Source organism: Physeter macrocephalus, chromosome 8 (assembly GCF_002837175.3).
Source record: "Physeter macrocephalus isolate SW-GA chromosome 8, ASM283717v5, whole genome shotgun sequence".
Lineage (NCBI taxonomy): Eukaryota > Metazoa > Chordata > Mammalia > Artiodactyla > Physeteridae > Physeter > Physeter macrocephalus.
The window spans coordinates 107948961-107968819 of NC_041221.1; the positions used below are offsets into that span (position 1 = coordinate 107948961).

General features: G+C 35.4%; 1 protein-coding gene across 1 annotated transcript in view; it reads left to right on the forward strand.

Annotated features, from left to right (window-relative positions):
* MAN2A1 (mannosidase alpha class 2A member 1) overlaps positions 1 to 19859 on the forward strand; it is a 161164-nt gene that overhangs the window by 46882 nt on the left and 94423 nt on the right. The window contains exons 4-5 of the mRNA XM_007110943.4: positions 818 to 989; positions 16564 to 16691. Of these exons, the coding sequence (XP_007111005.1) occupies positions 818 to 989; positions 16564 to 16691 (300 nt within the window). The remainder of the gene's footprint in view (positions 1 to 817; positions 990 to 16563; positions 16692 to 19859) is intronic.

Below are 19859 nucleotides of genomic sequence, written 5' to 3' on the forward strand. Positions count from 1 at the left end.
AGATTTCATAGATAAGAGGTTATTCTCAGTAGGGTATATTTTGTGTCCCACCAGTAGGTGGAATTTGTGGCTGTGTATGTTTTGCTTCAGCCACTCATCACGTTGCTTTATTACTCTGCTGGATGGGGCTGTATTTGGAACTATGGGTCTTGCTAAAAATATTTCTTTATAGTTGAATTGCAAATGTCTTTAGATAAAGTTTCCAGGATCTTTGAGATGTAGTAGGAAAGGTCAAAGAACTAAGTTGTCAACATCAATTCTTTTTTGAAAACAACTTCACATAGATGTGTACATATTTGTTGTTTAATTATTGCTCTGCTGCTGGCTTTTCGGTAGAGATTGTACTTGTGATTTTCTTTTTCTTAGTTTAGGTTACTTAATGGATAGCAAATTTTAGATGTGGTATGAGAGAGGATAAGATTTTGATTCCATATTATGAGAATATTACTGTCAACTTGTCAACACTGTTCAGATTTTTTTAATTTAAAATTCCTTAAATTAGAGATAAATTATAAATAGTTGAATTAGATGTTATAATTGTTACATATGAAGTGCTTTTTGGCTTTTTCATTTTTCTCATTGATATCTAAATTTTTACAGTTTTCAGAATATTTTTATCATTTCAATATTAGTGGCTTTTTGAGTCTCACATCCATTCAAGTGGAATTTCATTAACTGAAAACGTTTGCTAAATTTTTAAATATGTCTTTATATGAATGAAACGTGAGGTTATGCAAGGGTATTGCAGTGGAATGTGACTGAGTTTAAATCAGACATATGAATCAGACCTTTGTGGTATATTTGTGTCTTAATTTAGGTTGGTTGAAGACTTTTGATGACTACTTTCGAGAGAAGACTCAGTATATTTTTAATAACATGGTCATCAAGTTGAAAGAAGACCCACGGAGGAAATTTATGTGGTCTGAGATCTCTTACCTTTCAAAGTGGTGGGAAACTATAGATATTCAGAAGAAGGATGCTGTTAAAAGGTTTGTTTTTTAAAACTGTTTGTTTTTAATTTGGTAATATTAAACATTAATTATACAGTGAAACAGGTGTTGAATTTTTAGAACATGAAAATTCTTAGCTTTATATCTGAAACTTAAAATATTTCTTCTCATTCTGTTTTTCCTTGATTCTGGTTCATCTCTGAAAAAGTGACTTGAAACTTTTCCATTGAAATTCTTATGTTCCAGCTTTGTCCTAGAAATGGAATTACTAGGTCAAAGGGGCTTAATATTTTAAAGATGTTCTGAAGCATATAATCAAAGTGACCCCTGGAAGGGTGGTTTCAGTGTATTCTTCAATCTTCCATATAGAATGGTACCAATTTCTCTGCATATTAGGCAACAATATAATTTTTTCTAAAACTTTGACCAATTTAAGTGGTGAAAAATGTGAATTTTTGATTAGTGATAGTGTTCCATGTTTTCTCATATATACAGGCAGAGCTTTTTTTGAATTACTTGATCATGTACTTTTTCTTACTGATTTGTAAGAATATTTATATACACATACCAACCTTTATTTTTCCTGAAGCTTTATATTTCTTCTTAATTCTTAATGTTTGTTATAAAGACTTTTAAAATTTTTATGTAGTCAAATGTATTAATCTGTTTTCTTGATTGACTTTGCTGTCATATTTAATATGCTGTCATATTTTAAAAGTCTTCCCCAGTCCAAGAGATGAGATAGTCTTTTTTTCCCCAATTTAGTTTTTTATTGTTCACTTTTATATCCTCCAGTTTATTTTTTTAATGTGGTGTGATGGGAGATTTTACTCCCCATGTCTCCCTCCTCCCTGCTCCCAGGACTTTAAGGATTGTCTTAGCATAAATTGCTTTCTTTTACTTATTTAACATTACATATACAGTGCTTACTGTATTACTTCCTGTTTTAAGTACCTTGCAAATGATAACTGATAATCCTTGAAACAATCCTGTGAAGTAGATACAATGACTATCCTGATTTTACAGATAAGGACACTTGTCATCCAGGGTCACCCAGCTGCACATGCTGCACTAGTTACCATCCAGTCCAGCCTGTCCAGCCCCACAGGCTGTTTGTTCCCTTGTACGTAGTGCTGTGCTGCTTCCCTAAGACTTACATAGTCCATTCTTCTCTACTGACTTGAAGTGCCATCTTTATTGTATTTCAATATGCATTGATTTCTGGGCTTTCTGACCTCTTTCAATGGACTTTTCTGTTTAACTGTAATTGTTGCAGCCTTATGTGTTTCAATAACAGACAGTTTAAATCTCCTCTTGTTTCTCTTTATTGAAAAGTTCTTTTAATGAGTGACCACTTAATTTTCCCAGAGAGCTTTAGAATTAACTTGCTAAATTCTTCCTACCCTATCAAAAAAAAAAGGGGATTTTGATAGATATTGACATAAACATTTAAAGGTAATTTGAAGAGAATTGGTGTTCCATTATTATCTATCAGACATTCCCCCCCACCCCCAACAGAGCATGCTTAAAATGCTTATAAGAGTGGCCAGGACAGGGAGATCAGCTCGGTGCTTTGTGACCACCTAGAGGGGTGGGATAGGGAGGGGGGGAGGGAGGGAGACGCAAGTGGGAAGAGATATGGGAACATATGTATATGTATAACTGATCCACTTTGTTGTAAAGCAGAAACTAACACACCATTGTAAAGCAATTATACTCCTATAAAGATGTTTAAAAAAAAAAAAAAAAAAAGAGTGGCCAGGAAGGTACCATAACTGAAGGCTGTAGACTCAGGACCCTGAATACACCAGGAGTAACTGCCACACCCAAAGGGACTGCCTCTTCTTCCACTCCTGCCATGTGTGGCCTCAGGAACCTGAGTTGTCAGGATATTCTTCCACTTATTCTTGACAAGCTGGAATTCCAAAATGTTACATAAAATGTCTTGACTTTTTAAGTTGAAATGTTAGCAGCTAATTTAGGTTAACATACACACACACACAAATCCTTCGTTTAAATCGAGTTACCTACTGGTTTTCAGTGTTTCAAGAATTAAGAACTGCCCTGTGAAACCCTGCGGAATTGGTGGTCTATACATATTTTTTCTTTTACTAAGTTTAGAGATTAAAACAGATTTTTTTAATCTGTCTAGGTCTTATATTGCTCCTTGAGTACAAATAACACTTCATAGTTTCTTATAATTTTATAGTGTTTTACTCAGATTGTTCAGATTTTAAGATTTTATTGCACCTGTAATTATTTTGTTTGCTTGTTTTTGTTTGTTTTCTTATTATTTGGGGGAACCTGATTTTTTTCTTCATCTTAATTAGATCAGCTAAAGCTTTTACTATCTCTGTTGGTTTTTGTACCCCCAAAAAACTATTATATTTATATTTTACTGGTATTTACTCTTGACTTTTCTGCTTTTATTTAATTCCTTCTACCTGTTTTTTACTAATGCTAAATGGGCCAGTTGATTTATTATAACAAGGAGCATTTCTCCCTCTGTGTTTGCCTTTTTACTGCTCTTACTAGCTTTCACATTTTTATGTTATTTTTTTCCTAAATATTCTGTATGTATTGTTTTCTCTTTGACTTGAGTATGTTAGGAAAATTTTCAAATTCCTATTTTTTTCCCCAGTTATACTTGAGGTGTTAAAAGGTGGTTTTAATGTCTTGTGGTCAGAGAATATGGACTGCACAATTTTTATTCTTTAGATTTTTGAGAAACAGTGCCATTGATCCCTAAAATTCCAAACTTTTGCCATATATCTAGGTATGTATAACTTATTAAATTTTCCATCTATCAATTCAAAATATTTTTCAGCTTATGTTTTTTTGCTCTTATTAATTACTGGTTTTATTTCATTTGTTTTAGAATTCAGTTATCTAGTTGTTAAGTCTCTGGTCTCTCTTTGGCATATGCATTTTAATTTTAATTTTTTGGTTGTATTTACTGCATTATGTGAGGTTCTTCTCAAGGTTTTTTTGTTTTCTTTCCCACCTCACATTGTTCTCGATGGTGTGGAGCCTGTTCTTTTCTGGCTTCAAATGCTTGGTTTTAACTATGCTTTTTAATTACCCTTTAGTTCTGGGTTCTTTATATTGTTGTCTGTAAGTCCAAGCATTTTCCTTTTTTTTAATTCATCCATGAGCAATAACATGTATCCACACCTGGAATTTGTTTCAAAACAGAGAGTGTAACTCGGCTCAAAGCCCTTCCTTTTCTAACCCAACACTTGGTTTCCCATCCATTTCACCTGATTTCCTTTTAGGAAATGGTCTCCAAACACAGAAGTCAGATCCTTCATTGTCCTGTCCCAGGTCAGATAGGTCAGTTATGATCTGAGCTCAGCTAATCAATATATTATTTCCCAGGGTTTTGAGCCTTTAGAGTGAAGCGAGGATAAAGAGATGGAAAGAAGAGAAGCAGAATGGAGGGAAGGTTGCAGGTCAGCCCTCACAGCACTGGTGCATCCGCAAGATTCTTCCTGTCCTGTGTCATGGACCCTGTCATGCCTGTAGCATGGCCTCTCATTTTTTTCCAGTCCTTTGTTAAGCCTGAACTTTTAGCCTGTTCTCAATTCTGTGTACCCAGGACTGTCCTCCAATACATTTCCTGTTCAGAGTCAGTCAGTGTTGCTTGCGACCAAGAAAGCTAGCTGATATATTTCTCCTCAAATCCTTTGTTGGAGAGCTGGGTTCCAGAAAAAACAAAATAAACAAACAGAAAAACTTAATAGATACATAGGTTTGCTCCCATTATTTAAAATTCTGAGCTCGTACTAAGTGGCATTAATGATAGAATTTTTTTGACTACTACTGTAATGCTTATGCAATGGCTTGTTTTTCTCTTTTTGAAGATGAGTCTGTGGATTAAATATCTGTACCTAAATTTGCAAGCTAGCTGTTGAAGAGCAGAACCTGTTAATTCTAGCAGAGTTCTGTGTAAGCTTTTATTGTCCCTGAAGAATATCAGTTGATTGTGGGAACTTAACAGAAACATAACTCAAGTGATCCTCATAATCTATGCTAGCAATGACTTGTTTGATTCTTCCCCCCCTGTGGCAGCAATATTCAGCTCTATCAGCTTTCAAAAATGAAAATCTAGTTAACTAAAGGGAGATCCATGCAAACAACATCTAGCTTTTTTATCTTGTGTGACTCAGAGTAATTTAATCAAGTATAGTCATGGTTCCTACTTGTAACACATATCCAGTGGATTTAAAAGAAACTGCCTTGTTATAATCAGCACATTTTCCATCTACGCTTGTTTTATTTTGAAAATGACTGGTATGCTAACATTCTTTTTACTTTTTAGGCTTTCTATTTGAGTACTTTTTGGCTAAATGCAGTTAAGTACTGCATGACGTTTATAATACATCAAAATGTGAACCCTATTCAGAGTCAAACAGCTGAAACATTAGCCTTAGCGTTTCCTTTGACTAGCACCCAGCATATTACATATTCATTTTTCCTCTCTGGGCTCTGAGACATTGAAAGAGTTTTTACATTGCATCTGCTTCTTCTGTTGAGACCAGTGTTCAATTGAGAAGCGCACTGGGCTGTTGGAACCTAGGACAGTTTATGTGTTTGCCAGAATCTTGACCAGCTTCTCTGTGTGGACCTTTTGGTATAAAATAAGGCTCCAAATGTGTGAGTGGGGAAGGGTACCATTAGATATTGTGTCTTCACTGCATTGCTGGATTTCATTGCTTTGCTGAGACCGCAAAGTCTTTATCTAATCTACCATTCTCTTACTTCTTTTTTCAGTGAACCTTCTACCCTGTCCTTATAACTATCTCTGCTTATTGAAATCAGAGAAAAGTTTGAGATTACTTTCTTAAGTAATACAAATCCAAACTTACATTTTACAAACTTACATGCATTCTGCATTATGAGTTCACTAGAAAAAAACATACCTTTAAAGTTCTTATACTAGCTAAATTATTATACATTTTATACAGGTCAGATTTTGTGCTATTTAACCAAAGCCTGCTGTAAAATTTGCAGAGCAGTGAGAAGTTACAGTGTGTCTTGTGATGTTCAGAGTAAATTGCAGATTTGGATTTAGTTTAGAGCCTAGAGATACATAGCATTTCATCAAAGGAATCCAAGCAGTCTCTCAAAGGAATCAAACCAGTGTCTAAAATAACTTTGATTCTACTAGTTGAAGCAGTGGTGTACATTTATTTTAGAAAGTATGTATCCCATCCCCACCCGCTACAGTCCCAGTTCATCTGGATTGAGGTGTCTTTGCTTTGCTTTCACCTCTCATTCACTTCAGCTGCTGGCTTCTGTTTACATCAGCTATAGGCAAAAGCCATGAGGACTTCTCAGCCGCTCTGTCTGTTGGATACTTCTTCAGTCATCTGGGAGGATTTCCTTGCAGCATTGACACTGACCACACCATTCTCCTTAAAATTCTTTCCTTTTTTTTTTTTTTTGCCTTCTGTGAGCCAGAGCTCTTTCTCTCCTGGTTCTAGTCCTGCATTGCTGAACATCAAATATCCCAGTTCTTATCTGTGGGGTAGCACCGTTGGTTCTCCTCATTTTGCATGCCCTGCCACACTGTTGTTTTAATTTCCAGGTGTGTGGGCTGCTTCCATATCTAAAGATCCAACCTCAATTTCGTTCTTCTTCCCTGGTTAAGGGTAACAGTAACAGCTAACACTATTGAATGCTCGCTCTGTACTCAACGTAGGAGGCTTGTTCTAAACACTTCGATATATTCATTCAGCCCATCCCGTAACATTCCTATTTGTTAAGATCCTTCATTATTCTCATTCTACTGCTGAGGAAACCAGTGCAGAGGTGGTAAGGAATGCGTCTAAGGTCCCCCAGCAATTAAGTGCCCCCCCATCCCCCTTACTCTTGTTTCCTGCTTTAATGAAAACCTCCAACTGGTCTTCCTGTTTCCAGCTTTGCCACTTCCAGGTGTCCTCCATTTCACCCACAGAATTAGGTTTCTAATATATGAGTCTGCCCATGTCTCTTCTTGGCTGTCATATGCTTCAGTGACAATTCATTGTCAAAAGGTACAGCCCAGCCTCCTTTGCCTGGCACATCCTTGCTTTTGTCCTCTGATTCCTCCCTGCTTGTCCACCCTTACCTCAGATCACTTCCTGCCTCACACCCCACTTTTAGCCATGCTGAGCCACGTGGGTGTCCTCAGTCACAGGTTATTTCCTGCTTCTTAGGAACTTGCCCATGAGTTTAGCTGAGAATATTTTTTTTCCTTTTGTACATTGGATAATCTCAATCCTATTTATTCTTCAATACTCAGCTGAAATATTACCTCATCTCGAAAGCCTTCCTGTATTTTCTCCATCATCTATTCAACAAATATTGACTTTGCTAGACTCCAGGGATACAGGAAGTGAGTGAGACTTACCTGATCCCAACTCTCAGGGCAGAGCAAGGAAGACAATATAATTAACACAGTATCAGAATAAAGCATTTCCTTCTATGGAAGCAAGAAGTGGGTCTTGGAAAGCTTCCTGAAGCAGGTAGTATTCAAGCTGAAACCTGAAAGGCTGTTAGAACTAGCCAGGTATAAAGAGGGTGACAGAGGGTGGGGAAGGAATTCCAGGTTATGAGAGGAGAATTGTGATTATGGGCCAGGGATTAGCAAGAACATGGCATGTTCAAACACCTGAAAGAAGTTTATTAGGCTGCAACAGTGCAGGGGAGGGTGTGCATTCAGGGGCTGAGTAATATGTGGTCATCAGGGAGATGCAGATTAAAACTACTACAAGATACTATCCCAAACACCTTAGAATGGCTAAAATGAAAAAGACTGACAACACCAAGGCTTGAAAAGAATATGCCGCAACTGGTATTCTCTCCAAAGTTAAATATGCATCATGTGAACTGGGAGCTTCTTCCTAGGAATTTATCCAAGAAAAGTAAAAACATGTTCACCAAAACATTGGTGAACAGGAAACAGTTCAAATGTCCATCAATAAGATATTGGATTAAAATTGTGTGCCATATTGAAACAATGGAGTACCACTCAGCAATGAAAAATAATGAGTTACTGAAATACACAGAAGTGTGAATGAATCTAACAAACACATTAGCAAAAGAATCCTGACACCAAAGAGTATTGTATGACTCCATTTTATGAAGTCTGAGAGTAACTAAACTAACCTATTGTGATATAAATCACTAAGTAAGAATGTCTTTTTTGTGTGGGAGGGGTAAGGTAGGAATTGATTGGAAAGGGGCAGAAGGGAACTCTCTGAGTTGATGGGAATAGCCTATGTCTTGAGTGTACAAATATCAGTTGTTTTGGGTAGTAACGGGTATAAACAGTTGTCAAAATACATCAAACTGAACACATGTATATTATGTGTTGTTATATCTCAATTATGAATACTTTAGAAAATATAATACCTCCATAAACATAATTATATATGTCTGTTTATTAAGATGGAAAGATGTTCATTGTATATAGTACTAAGTGAAATAAACTGATTAAAAACTATGCCTACCATAACCCTTTATGCATTTATAGCAAGATATTGAGTGGATTTTTAAATTTTATTCTTCAACCTCATATATTTTCTGGTTTATTTGAACAGTTTATTTTGTTTTAGAAAAATGAGAAAATGAAGTAATATTTACTATACAGTGAAATATTTAAAGTAGATCTAATTATTAAAACTTAACAGAAACTATTAATTCAATTGTCTAATATAAGAAGTATTCTTAAATAAAATTTCATTGACTATTTTATGCTATAGTTTTGTTTGTTTTTAGTGCTTAGGAGAAATCAGGGTAGTATAACATGTATAGTTTAGAAAAAATTTTTATTTAATTCATATTTTAATATAAGCCTGAATATATAAAAGGTATACAATGAAAGGTAAGGTGCTGACTACTCCTGTCTTCTTGGCATCTAACTCTTCTCACAGGAGGCAGCTACTTTGACCAGATGCTTATCTAATTTATTGATACACAGGAAAAGTATGTGCATGTACATATGTGCAAAGACACATTCATATTATACAAATGATAGCATGCCATGCACATTGTGCTTTTCTGAGTGTGTCTTTTTTTTAAATTGTGGTAAAATGTACATAAGTGAAAATTTACCATTTTAATGATTTTATGTGTGACATTCAGTGGCATTACATATATTCACATTGTCTTGCAACCATAACCATCTCCAGAACTTTTTCATCATCCCAAACTGAAATGCTATACCTATTAATAACTCCCCATTCCCCTTCACCTCTGCCCTGGCAACCACCATTCTGCCTTCTGTCTCTATAAATTTGACTATGCTAGGTACCCCATATAAGTAGAATCATACAATATTTGTTTTTTTGTGTGTCTGGCTTATTTCACTTAACATAATGTCTTCAAGGTTCATCCATGTGGAAGCATGTGTCAATTTCCTTCCTTTCTAGGACTGAATAATATTCCATTGCATGAATATACCATGTTTTGTTTTTTCATTCATTCATCAATGGACGTTTGGATTGTTTTTACCTTTTGACTATTGTAAAAATGCTGCTGTGAATGTGAGTGTACAAATATCAGTTTGAGTCCTTGCTTTCCGTTCTCTTGTGTCTATACCCAGAAGTGGAATTGCTGGATCATATAGCAGTTCTATGTTTAATATTTCGCAGAACTCCCATGCCGTTTTCCACAACAGCTGCACCATTTCACATTGCCACCAATAGTACCTGAGCTTTCCAGTTTCTCCACATTCCTTATCAACACCGGTTTCCTATTTTTCTTTTCTCTTCTTACTTTTTTTTTTTTTTTGGATAATAGCCCCTAATGGGTTTTGTACCATGGTTTTTAAACTTAATATATCTTGGAGAACCTTTCAGGAACCTTTCTTTTTAAAGACTATATAAAAGTGTTTGTTATGAGTCGGGCTTAATTTATATAACTTCTTCTGATTAATGACCCTGTAGTTTTGTTTCTGGTCTTTTGTGAATGCATAGAGTGTATCTTTATCTTTAGTGTATATAGTCATCCGTTGATAATCCTCAGGGGGTTGGTTGCAGAACCTGCCACAGATACCCAAATCCTTACATAAAATTGAGTAGTATTCGCATTTAACCTACGCACATTCTCCTGTGTACTTGAAATCATCTTGAGATTACTTATAATATTTAATACAATGTAAATGTTATGTAACTAGTTGTAAATACAATGTCAATGCTATGTACATAGTTGCTAGTGTGTGGTAAATTCAAGTTTTGCTTTTTGAAACTTTCTGGAAATATTTTTCTTTTTTAAATTTTCCTTCAGAAGTTGATTGAATTTGTGGGTGCAGAACCTGCGGATATGTAGGGCTGACTGTACAGTGCTTTTATTTATTTTTATGTATTTTCTGACTTCATTTTAATGAGCATAGATAAAAGTATATATGCATTTTAAAATTTGATAGTTATTGACAGCCTTAAGTAACAATACCTATTTGTAAATATCCTTGACATCACATGTTACACAACTTTTTGATCTCATTGAAGTTTTAATTTGCATTTCCTCATGAGTGATATTAAACTTTTTTTCATTTTTAGGAGCTAGTTATTTCTGAAATATCTGCTTCATATCTTTTGTTTGCTTTTCTTTTGGGTCGTCGCTACCCTTTTCTAGTAGGAACACCCAGATTTAAATGGCGAGCAAAACAGATATGATTCCTGCCTTCATGAGCTTACAGTCTATTGAGGGACAAAGACAGTAAACATGCAGATGTGTTATTAAATTTTGTGATAAATGCTATGAAAGAAAAGTTTTGGATTTTATGAAAGATAACAACTTAGGTGGGGTTTGGGTGGAGGTGTGGTGGCCAGAAAAGGCTCCTGATGGATCCGCTATGAGCCAGTGAGGTAAATACTGGGAGGAAAAACATTCCAGACAGAGAGCATGGACTGCAAACTCAAAGAAAGGGTATGGCTGGAATGAAGTGAGGAAGAAATGAGGAGATGACTCATTGGCCATCTGTCCCTCATATACTCTCTAAAGATGGGTGTCTATGAGGTATATGATGAGTTTCCCCAATTGTTATGTGAGGGGTTTTTAAAACAAATCTTATTTTTACTCTCTTATTAGATATTCCCCATGAAAGGCATACAAGTCAGATAATCTGATGAGCAAATGCTTTTAGACTATTAATTAATTCATTGGGAGCCTCCATCTTTTTAAATTTTCCATTTAACTAATTTTTTATTTAAGAATGAATCACTGTACATCATCTTGTATTATTTCATATTTCCCCATACAAATTCAACTCGTTTTCTCATGTGAAATTAATTTGTGATTCTTTGAAGCTCGCTAAATGATGCATTGTTTGCTACTAAGTTATCTGTAACAATTTCCCCATTAGGGAAAAAAGCTCTTTGAGTCAATCCTTGTGTGTGTGACCAAATTTCAAATGTGTGATGTGTCTACATAGGGGAAAAAGTGACACTCAGAGAAAATGATTTGCAACTTCTTGTGCTTGGCAAGTAAATTCATAAATGTAAATTCTGGATCTTGGGCAAAGTGAGCTGTGACAGATATGCTCAGCTTAATTTTGATCAGTATTTTCTTAAGTTTTTTATATCAAGTTCTCAAGCAGAGAAATTGTAGAAACAGAAGTCCATAATGGCTTACAAATCAACCATTTAAAAAAGTAAAATAAGGATGTTGTTAATTGTGAAAGTTAGTGCCTGTTTTCCTATTTTCTGGATTTGCTGCATGTATATACTCCTTTCTCTCCCTTTCTTTCCCTGTCTTTTCATTTGTTTCTGGATCTCTTGTTTATTAGAAAATATTAGGAAGAGCATTCATGCAAAAAATTTGCCAGAAGCCAGAGCGTCTCTTGGTAGAAATTAAGCAATAGACCCTATGAGGTGGGCACATCTTCTTTGATTTTGTACTTCCCTTTTTTTTTTTCAGAGTTAAAACAGTGGTTGTTATTGGGGAATTAGATCTGGGTAACTTTTATTTACAATTTTCTGCATCCTTTCACTTTTATCATTAGAACAATAGGCATTGCTCTCCTAAAAGTAGTATAAGTAGTATGCCTGTTTTCTTTTTTTTTTTTTTTTCCAGAACAAACAACCTTTTATTGAAGTATAGTTGATTTACAGTGTTGTGTTAGTTCCAGGTATACAGCAAAGTGATTCAGTTATGCATATATATGTGTGTATATATATATATACTCTTTTTCAGATTCTTTTCCATTATAGGTTATTAAAAGATATTGACTGTAGTGCCCTGTGCCATACAGTAGGTCCTTCTTGTTGTACTCCCCGACAATTGCAGAGAAATAGCTCAATACATGCTTGTTGAGCACTAAGTGAGTGGAAATACTTGGAAGCACCTGTACTTATTCTAAGTAACTTTTTCTATAGGTGTTTCCCATTACCTGATTTTTAAAAAATTACGAAGGTGTCGAATGTACAGCTTGCAGTCTGTCTTAATTTTATTTTGTGTTGCTAACAATGGCGATTTTAAATATGGTACTTTTTGTAGGCTAACAGCTTTTCTGCTATTGCTTATAAATATTTTTCTCAGTATTTCCTGGAGTGTTGTTTCTGTAAGACTGTCAGGCCTACTTTTTGTACCTATCACTACCTGATGATGATGGTGGCTGTGCTTTTCAGTCATTAGGTCAATGTTTTCCTCATGTATATTTGGACCATTTTGTTTTCCTGTCATTCTTCAGGTGCTTCTTAAGTGCTTATCACATATGTTCTAGAAATCAGGGGTATATATGGCAAATTTGTGCACTTCTGCAGTTTTTATGTGTGCATGTGTATTTTTTGTTTGTTTAACTGGTCAAGTGGCATGTGTTTCTGCCTAACATAGTGAATATTTTATATCAAACCTGACCTTCCTGCCTGTAAGAATGTCTGGTTTATAATCTGGTTTTTACCATTCATATGTATAGACTAGGGAGAACAGTCAGTTGAGTGAAATAGGAATACTCACTAACCTGATTATTTGGCCGGGTGTCCACTCGTTGTCACATTGCTTCATATCTTAAATCATGTTGTCTATTTTCTTCCATTGTGTTCTACCTGATTAGAGAAACTTTCTTAAGAAAAACTAAAACCTAAGTTCTTTCTGGCCTGCTATTATGACATCACTTATGCCTCTTGTGGCCTCCTTATGTAGTTTTTATTAAAAACCTGTTTGAGCCATTTCAAATATCAGTCCTTTGGCTTCCATGACATAATATCTTGGCTTTCTTATGAGTTTGTTTTAAATCACTCTGACTGAAGATTAAAAAAAATAAACCTCAATCCATTCTTCCCCACTAACTTAATGGCTATTTTAATAATATAAATATTTTAAAAATTTATTTCTCAGCTTTATATTCTGACCCACTGATGTGTCCATTTCTGAGTAAGTCACAGTTATATGGTAGCTTTTTAAACTATAAAAACGCCTTTTACCAAGGAGAAGTGCAGGTTGTTCGTCATTACTCTTTTCTAGAATGTCTCAGGTCATAGTCACAGATTTGTTCTTTTTATCTTTAACGTTTCTTTTCACCTCAATTTCCTCTTATATTTTCCTTCTGCTTGGTCCTTAACTCTCCTTTTGACTGTTTTCTCCAGACTTCCCATACTTCTCTATTTCATCTTTGTTTCATTCCTCCAGAACTTAATTTTATATTGGCCTTTTCCCCTAAACTTAGTTTTCTTTTTCAGTTAGGTCCTTTTGGCTGCCTCACTGTCACATCAAATAGCTTTATCCAAATTTATATTTATTACCGCAAAATGATTCCCTTCTCAACTGAACTGCACTATCTATGTGTATTAACACCAAGACCCCATTAGACCCCTGGAATCAAAACCCTAAGTTGTTCGTACTTTAATCCTTTCTTCTATGTCCAGATATTTCTCGATTCCCACTGATGCTTCATGAAGCATCTCCTCTCTCTCCCTCCTCGTTCATTTCTCCTACACGAATCATATTCCAGGTCATGTCACTTTATACCTATATTATTCACACTCCTTTTTAACTGACCCTTCCCTGTTCAACTTATTTTGCATATGTCTGTGAACTTCATCTAATTTCAAACTTTATGTTACTACTGATTTTAAACTGAGAATCTCATTCACTCATTCCCTCTTCATTTAAAAACAGAGTACCCATTAAATGCCAAGTAAGCTTCTCAGTGCTGGGCCTGGAAAAGTGAACAAAACAACATGTCCTGGTCCCTGCTCTCTTGGAGCTTATGTTATAATGGTGGGTGGGGTGAGGAGGGAGAGGAAGCAGTAAATGAACAAGGCCATTCTGGTTTGTGAAAAATACTATTGTGTGATAGAGTGGTACAGTGGGAGTGTTGATTTAGGCTGTGTGGCCCAGAGACTTTGTGGGTGTCCCAGAGACTTTTATTTGAGCTGAGAAATGAGGGCAGCTAGGACCAGCCAGGTTGGGAAAGATAGGAGAGAAGAAAATAGATAAGAAAATTCTGAAAAACATTTTAATGAGTGAGAGGCTTTCATGCCTCCCCTATAGTAATAGATAGGATAGTCTTTAAAGTAATCATTGTGTACAGATAAGAACTCTGTACACAATCACAGTAGCATCTCAGGCATCATGCCGAGGGGGAAGGGATAAATTATTCACAGATAGAGCTGAGGAAATATAATATGTGTCATTCTTTGCTTGGTTGGCTGTTTCTTGGAGCCCATTTATGCCTATGGGACAGGGAATATGTAGCAAAATAAAACTGATATAGGTGAGAAATTCCATCATTGGAGTGACTTTTTTCCATTTAATATTCAGATTACTTAATTTATAGTTTCTATTCTCTATTCAAGAGCAGCAAAGAATTTGTTTTGACCAATTTATTTCTGATATTTTCCAGAAGATCTGTTTATTGGAATACTGAGATAAGGAAGTCAAGTTTATATATTTGATGACTAGAGATTGAGTCCCAAGTCTGTCCTGACATCTCAGGCTTCCAAATACTGCTCATAGGCATAAGGGGTGGGACTGGTCCATGGCTTCCAGGGTGTGGCTAAATCAGGCAGTCACCAGAAAGACAAGAAGAACTAACTGTAAGCAAAGTCCCATAGGCAGTAAGAGTGGGACAAAATAGCCTTGGATTTAGTTGTGTTCTTAAAGAAATACAATTTTTAGAAATTTCCAGCTTCTTTCTTACAAGTTCTTGATCTGAGGTTTGACTGGACATTGGAGTTTCTTTAGATACTATATAATGAGCCATCATATTCTCCATATGAAATTGTATTATTTGGTGATCCCCATGGTAATACAGATGTAGTTAATATCTTTTTATTTTATACAAGGAAATCATTCATGTATTCATTTATTTTTAGAAATTGTGTCCATTATCCACTTTGTCATTGGTTCTATGATCATGCATATGTTTGAAAAAATTGGATGTTCTGTTAATGCTGTGGCTTCTGTTACATGCTTTGTAGGAAAATGTTTATTCTTTATGCCTCTGGTCTGTTTCAACTAAATTTGGCTTGGTGCTTGGCTGTTAGCTATAGGCATCAGTGATGTTTATCCTTATTAAAGCTGCTTTTGCTTCTGAAATTTTACATCGTTTTCAAAACCACCTTGTTGCAAACTCAAAAGTCTGTGGCACTTAAAAGGCTTGCTTAAGTTCTTGACATTTACACTTCCTCAGGTAGTTCTTCAAATTTTTAATAGTTGATGATTTTTTTCTGTCTCTGAGGAAGGTGTCTTCTTGTAACAATTTAGTTCTCCAGGGCTGTGGTCTAGTTACTTTGTATAGTATTATGGTAAAGAGTACTCAATGGGGCTTCCCTGGTGGCGCAGTGGTTGAGAGTTCGCCTGCCGATGCAGGGGACATGGGCTCGTGCCCCGGTCCGGGAAGATCCCACATGCCGCGGAGCGGCTGGGTCCGTGAGCCATGGCCGCTGAGCCTGCGCGTCCGGAGCCTGTGCTCCGCAACGGGAGAGGCCACAACAGTGAGAGGCCCGCGTACCGCAAAAAAAAAAATAAATAAAAGGGTACTCAATGAACAGATAATGATAATGTTAGAGCTTTTGGCTCAATAATGAAAGATAAACTATATAGCCTACATTTTAACTGACTGGAGCAGGGTGCTTTATAATGTTTTCTGTATTCCCAGAAGCATGTGATATTTACTAGATTTACTTGTATTTTCATTACTTCTGTAGTTTGCATGATTAACTTATCAGTGTCAGAAGTACTAAAATAAGTACTGATTTTTCAGCATAGGTGTAATGAAACAAATACTGTGCTTTAAATGACAGTCCTCCAATTAACACTCGTCAAGCATATACTCAGGTATTTGCTAGGTGCTCGGCAAGATCCAGAAGTGAATCATACGTGGCTACTGACATCAGGAATCTTTGAAGTTGTGTGGGAGATTATATCCTTATGAAATAGAACTTCCAGAGTGACCTGTGTGGCTTTGCCTAGGGCAGGAGGGGCAGATACTTTACTAAGGACACTTTATCACCAGAGTCCAAAGTTGAAATTCATCCACTGGTTTAAAAAAAAAAAAAATTAACAACTAGTGTAAATACTGGTTACATTTAAAGGCTGTCTCTAATGTTTATGATGTCTTACATTTTTATTTGAACTTTTCATATATATGTTAATGTAAACTCTTATGTTATTTTCTCCCTAGTTTACTAGAAAACGGTCAGTTTGAAATTGTGACAGGTGGCTGGGTTATGCCTGATGAAGCTGCTCCACATTATTTTGCCTTAATTGACCAACTAATTGAAGGACATCAGTGGCTGGAAAAAAATCTAGGTATGTATTTGTATCTTTCGCTTTCATTTGGACTGCTTTGGACAATTAATTTTAGGGAATGTGAGATGGGGCTTTTTATTTTTTTTAATAACTAATTTTTCTAGCACTGATTATTACTGAATAATTTATTTTTTTATTGATTTATGATGTTTCTTGGATCATAAACTCAGTTACATAGATATAATATGGTCACTCTTAGGGTCATCTACCTTGTTTCACCTATTATTTTATCAATTTTACCTATTTATTAATTTTAGTATTTTTTTCTAAAACTATCCCCCTGGGATTTTAATTATATATTAGTTAAGACACTTGATCATAAAAGGCAAAAACCTAGTTTACTAGCTTAAGCAAAGAAAAAAAAAGAAAAAAGGAAAGAAAAATGTTAGTTTTGTCATTGAGAATTCTAGAGATAGGGTAGCTTCAGGTAAGGTTGGATCCAGAGGACTCAGATTATGTTGTCGGGATACTGTCTCTTGACTCTGCCATAGACAACCAGGACTCTGATCTTCTTGTTCTAACAATTAGGAGGAGTTTTCCTTAATACCTTACCTAATTGACCCACTTTGGGTTAGGAGCTTATCTGTGAACCAGTTTACTGAGGCCAGAGTTAAAGGAGCTGAAATCACTGAGGCCTGGTTAATTTGATGGAAATGATCATGGGGGGAGAGTGGTTTGGGGGCAGGGTCAGCCTTGCCTGAACCATGTGAATGGGTCCTCCATGGGGAAGAAGTATCCTGTTACAGCAAGAAGTGGGGAAGGGTATTCTGAAATGATAAAATCAGATGTTCATCAACTCATAAGAACATGGGACTAAACGAAATCTTTGTGATATCGAATATTTGCATTCTGCAACATGGTATGTAATTGTTCTCAAATATTTCATATCTCTCAGTATAATTTTGTAGTTTATGGTAAATATACATGATTTTATTGAAGTTATTTCTAAATATTTTATTATTTTACAGTATTCTTCTGTTAGGGATAAAATACCCCCACCGCCATTAATATTTTATTTACTTTTTATTTTGGAATAATTTCAAACTTAAAAGTTGTAGGAATACTACAAAGAACTCCCATAAGGCCCCCAACCAGATTCACCAGTCATTATTTTGACACATTTGCCTTATTTTTTCCTCTTTCCATATTGTTACTGTTGTGATTGTTATAGAGTAAGTTGCAGATATCATACCTGTGCCGAAAAGAGTTAACATAGCAGATCTGAAACTGCTATCCTTAGAGAGATCTTGCTTGCAAAGTTGGCTGTTGGCTGGTGTCTGAGGACTTGGATTTCTTAAATGATGAGTGACTCACTGTGTTTAAACTGTACAAACAGTGCAGTATATGCTAAATACTTGTTTCCCTTCTGGGAGTCTAGAATCATATTATGTATTAGACAGAGGGTGCCTGCATGACCAGACCCCAGTAAAAACTTTGGATACTGAGTCTCTAGTGAGCTTTCTGGGTTGACAGCATTTCAGGTATTGTCACCATTCACTGGTGGAGTAATTAACTCATCCTGGGTGGTGCCACAGGGAGAGAACTCTTAGAAGCTTGTGCCTGGTTTCCTGTGGACTCTGCCCTCCGTGCCTTTTCTCTTTGCTGATTTTGCCTTGTATCTTTTCACTATAATAAATCATAGCTGTGAGTATGACTATATGTCTAGTGTTGTAAGTTTTCTTAAGTTGTGAAATCTGGGAGTGGACTTGGGGACCCCCTACTCAGTGCCACTTTTCTTAAATAATTATATTCTAAGCCAAAATATTCACTTTATAAACCTCAATTTTTGTGGATTTTTTTCTTTATGTTTAGCTTTTATGGATGTGTAATTTACATGCAGTGCAACACATAAATCTTAACTGTAGAGTTAGTTTTGACAAATGTAACTCTGACTGCACCTTGTAAATTAGAGTAGTGTTCTCAGTTTTGTTTAAACAGTTTAGAACAACGTGTTGTTTTGGACGCTGTTTTTAATTTGGTTATGGGATACTTTTTAAATTGTTTAGTCTTTGGTGGTTAATTTCTGCTTTTACTAACTTTATTATATAAATTTGACCATTAGAAACTAAGTTTGAGTTTTTAAGGTTATCTTTTGCCTAAAATATCCATTTTGTAACTGTTCTCTGACTCCTCTTAAGCTTTAATATTAGATGTATTTGGAATAATCCAGTTTTATTAATTATATTATTCATGTTGCTCATGTTCTAATTTTTAAGTCTATTAGCTTTGCCAAAAACTGATGTATTTTACTCTTTTTAATGATTTTTTCCTGTAATTTTTCTTGTTTTTACTTTTTTATATTTTGACAGTCTTATTCTTACATGAAAACACAAAATCTTTCCTGGTTTTATTGGCATATGTACCCTCTTTATAAAATTTTGGATTTTTCATATACTGCATTTCCCCCCTAAGTTTGTCACTTGCCCCCTTTAAAAAAAAGATTCGCTTATACCAAGGAAAATCCTAGAAGGATACTGGGGTCCCCTCTATGTCTCTCCCTAGCTTCTACCTCATTTTGTATCAGTTTTTAAAAATGTAGTTTACGTTCTTTCTCTTCTACATCATTACTTCTCAGGGATTCTTTAATCTATTGCAGCTAGGTTGCTATTCCTGTGTATCAGGTGATTTTGATATGGAAAAGATCATCAGTGATGATGAAATCTCAGACATCACTAACTTTTCATGTTGATTTTTATTCTTCTTTGTAAGCTTATTCTGTCCTAGTTATTTGGGACAACACATACTCCTTTTTTTAATTTTATAGCTTAATTTCATTTCATTTCAAATTTATAGAGTCGCATGATAGTATTTGAGAGGGGCTCCTATATATCCTGTAGGGTTGGCCCTCTGTATTCACCAGTTCCACATCTGATGATTCAACCAACACTGGACAGAAAATAATTGAAAAAAAAAAAAAAATCTGGAAAGTTCCAAATAGCAAAACTTGAATTTGCCATGCCTGGCAACTACTTACATAGTATTTACATTGTATTTATCACTATTTACATAGCATTTACATTGTATTAGGTATTATAAGTAATCTGGAGGTGATTTAAATTATAGGCATACCTCATTTTACTGTGCTTCACAGATGATACTACGTTTTTTACAGATTGAAGATTTGTTACAACCCTGTGTTGAGCAAGTCTGTTGGTGTCATTTTTCCAA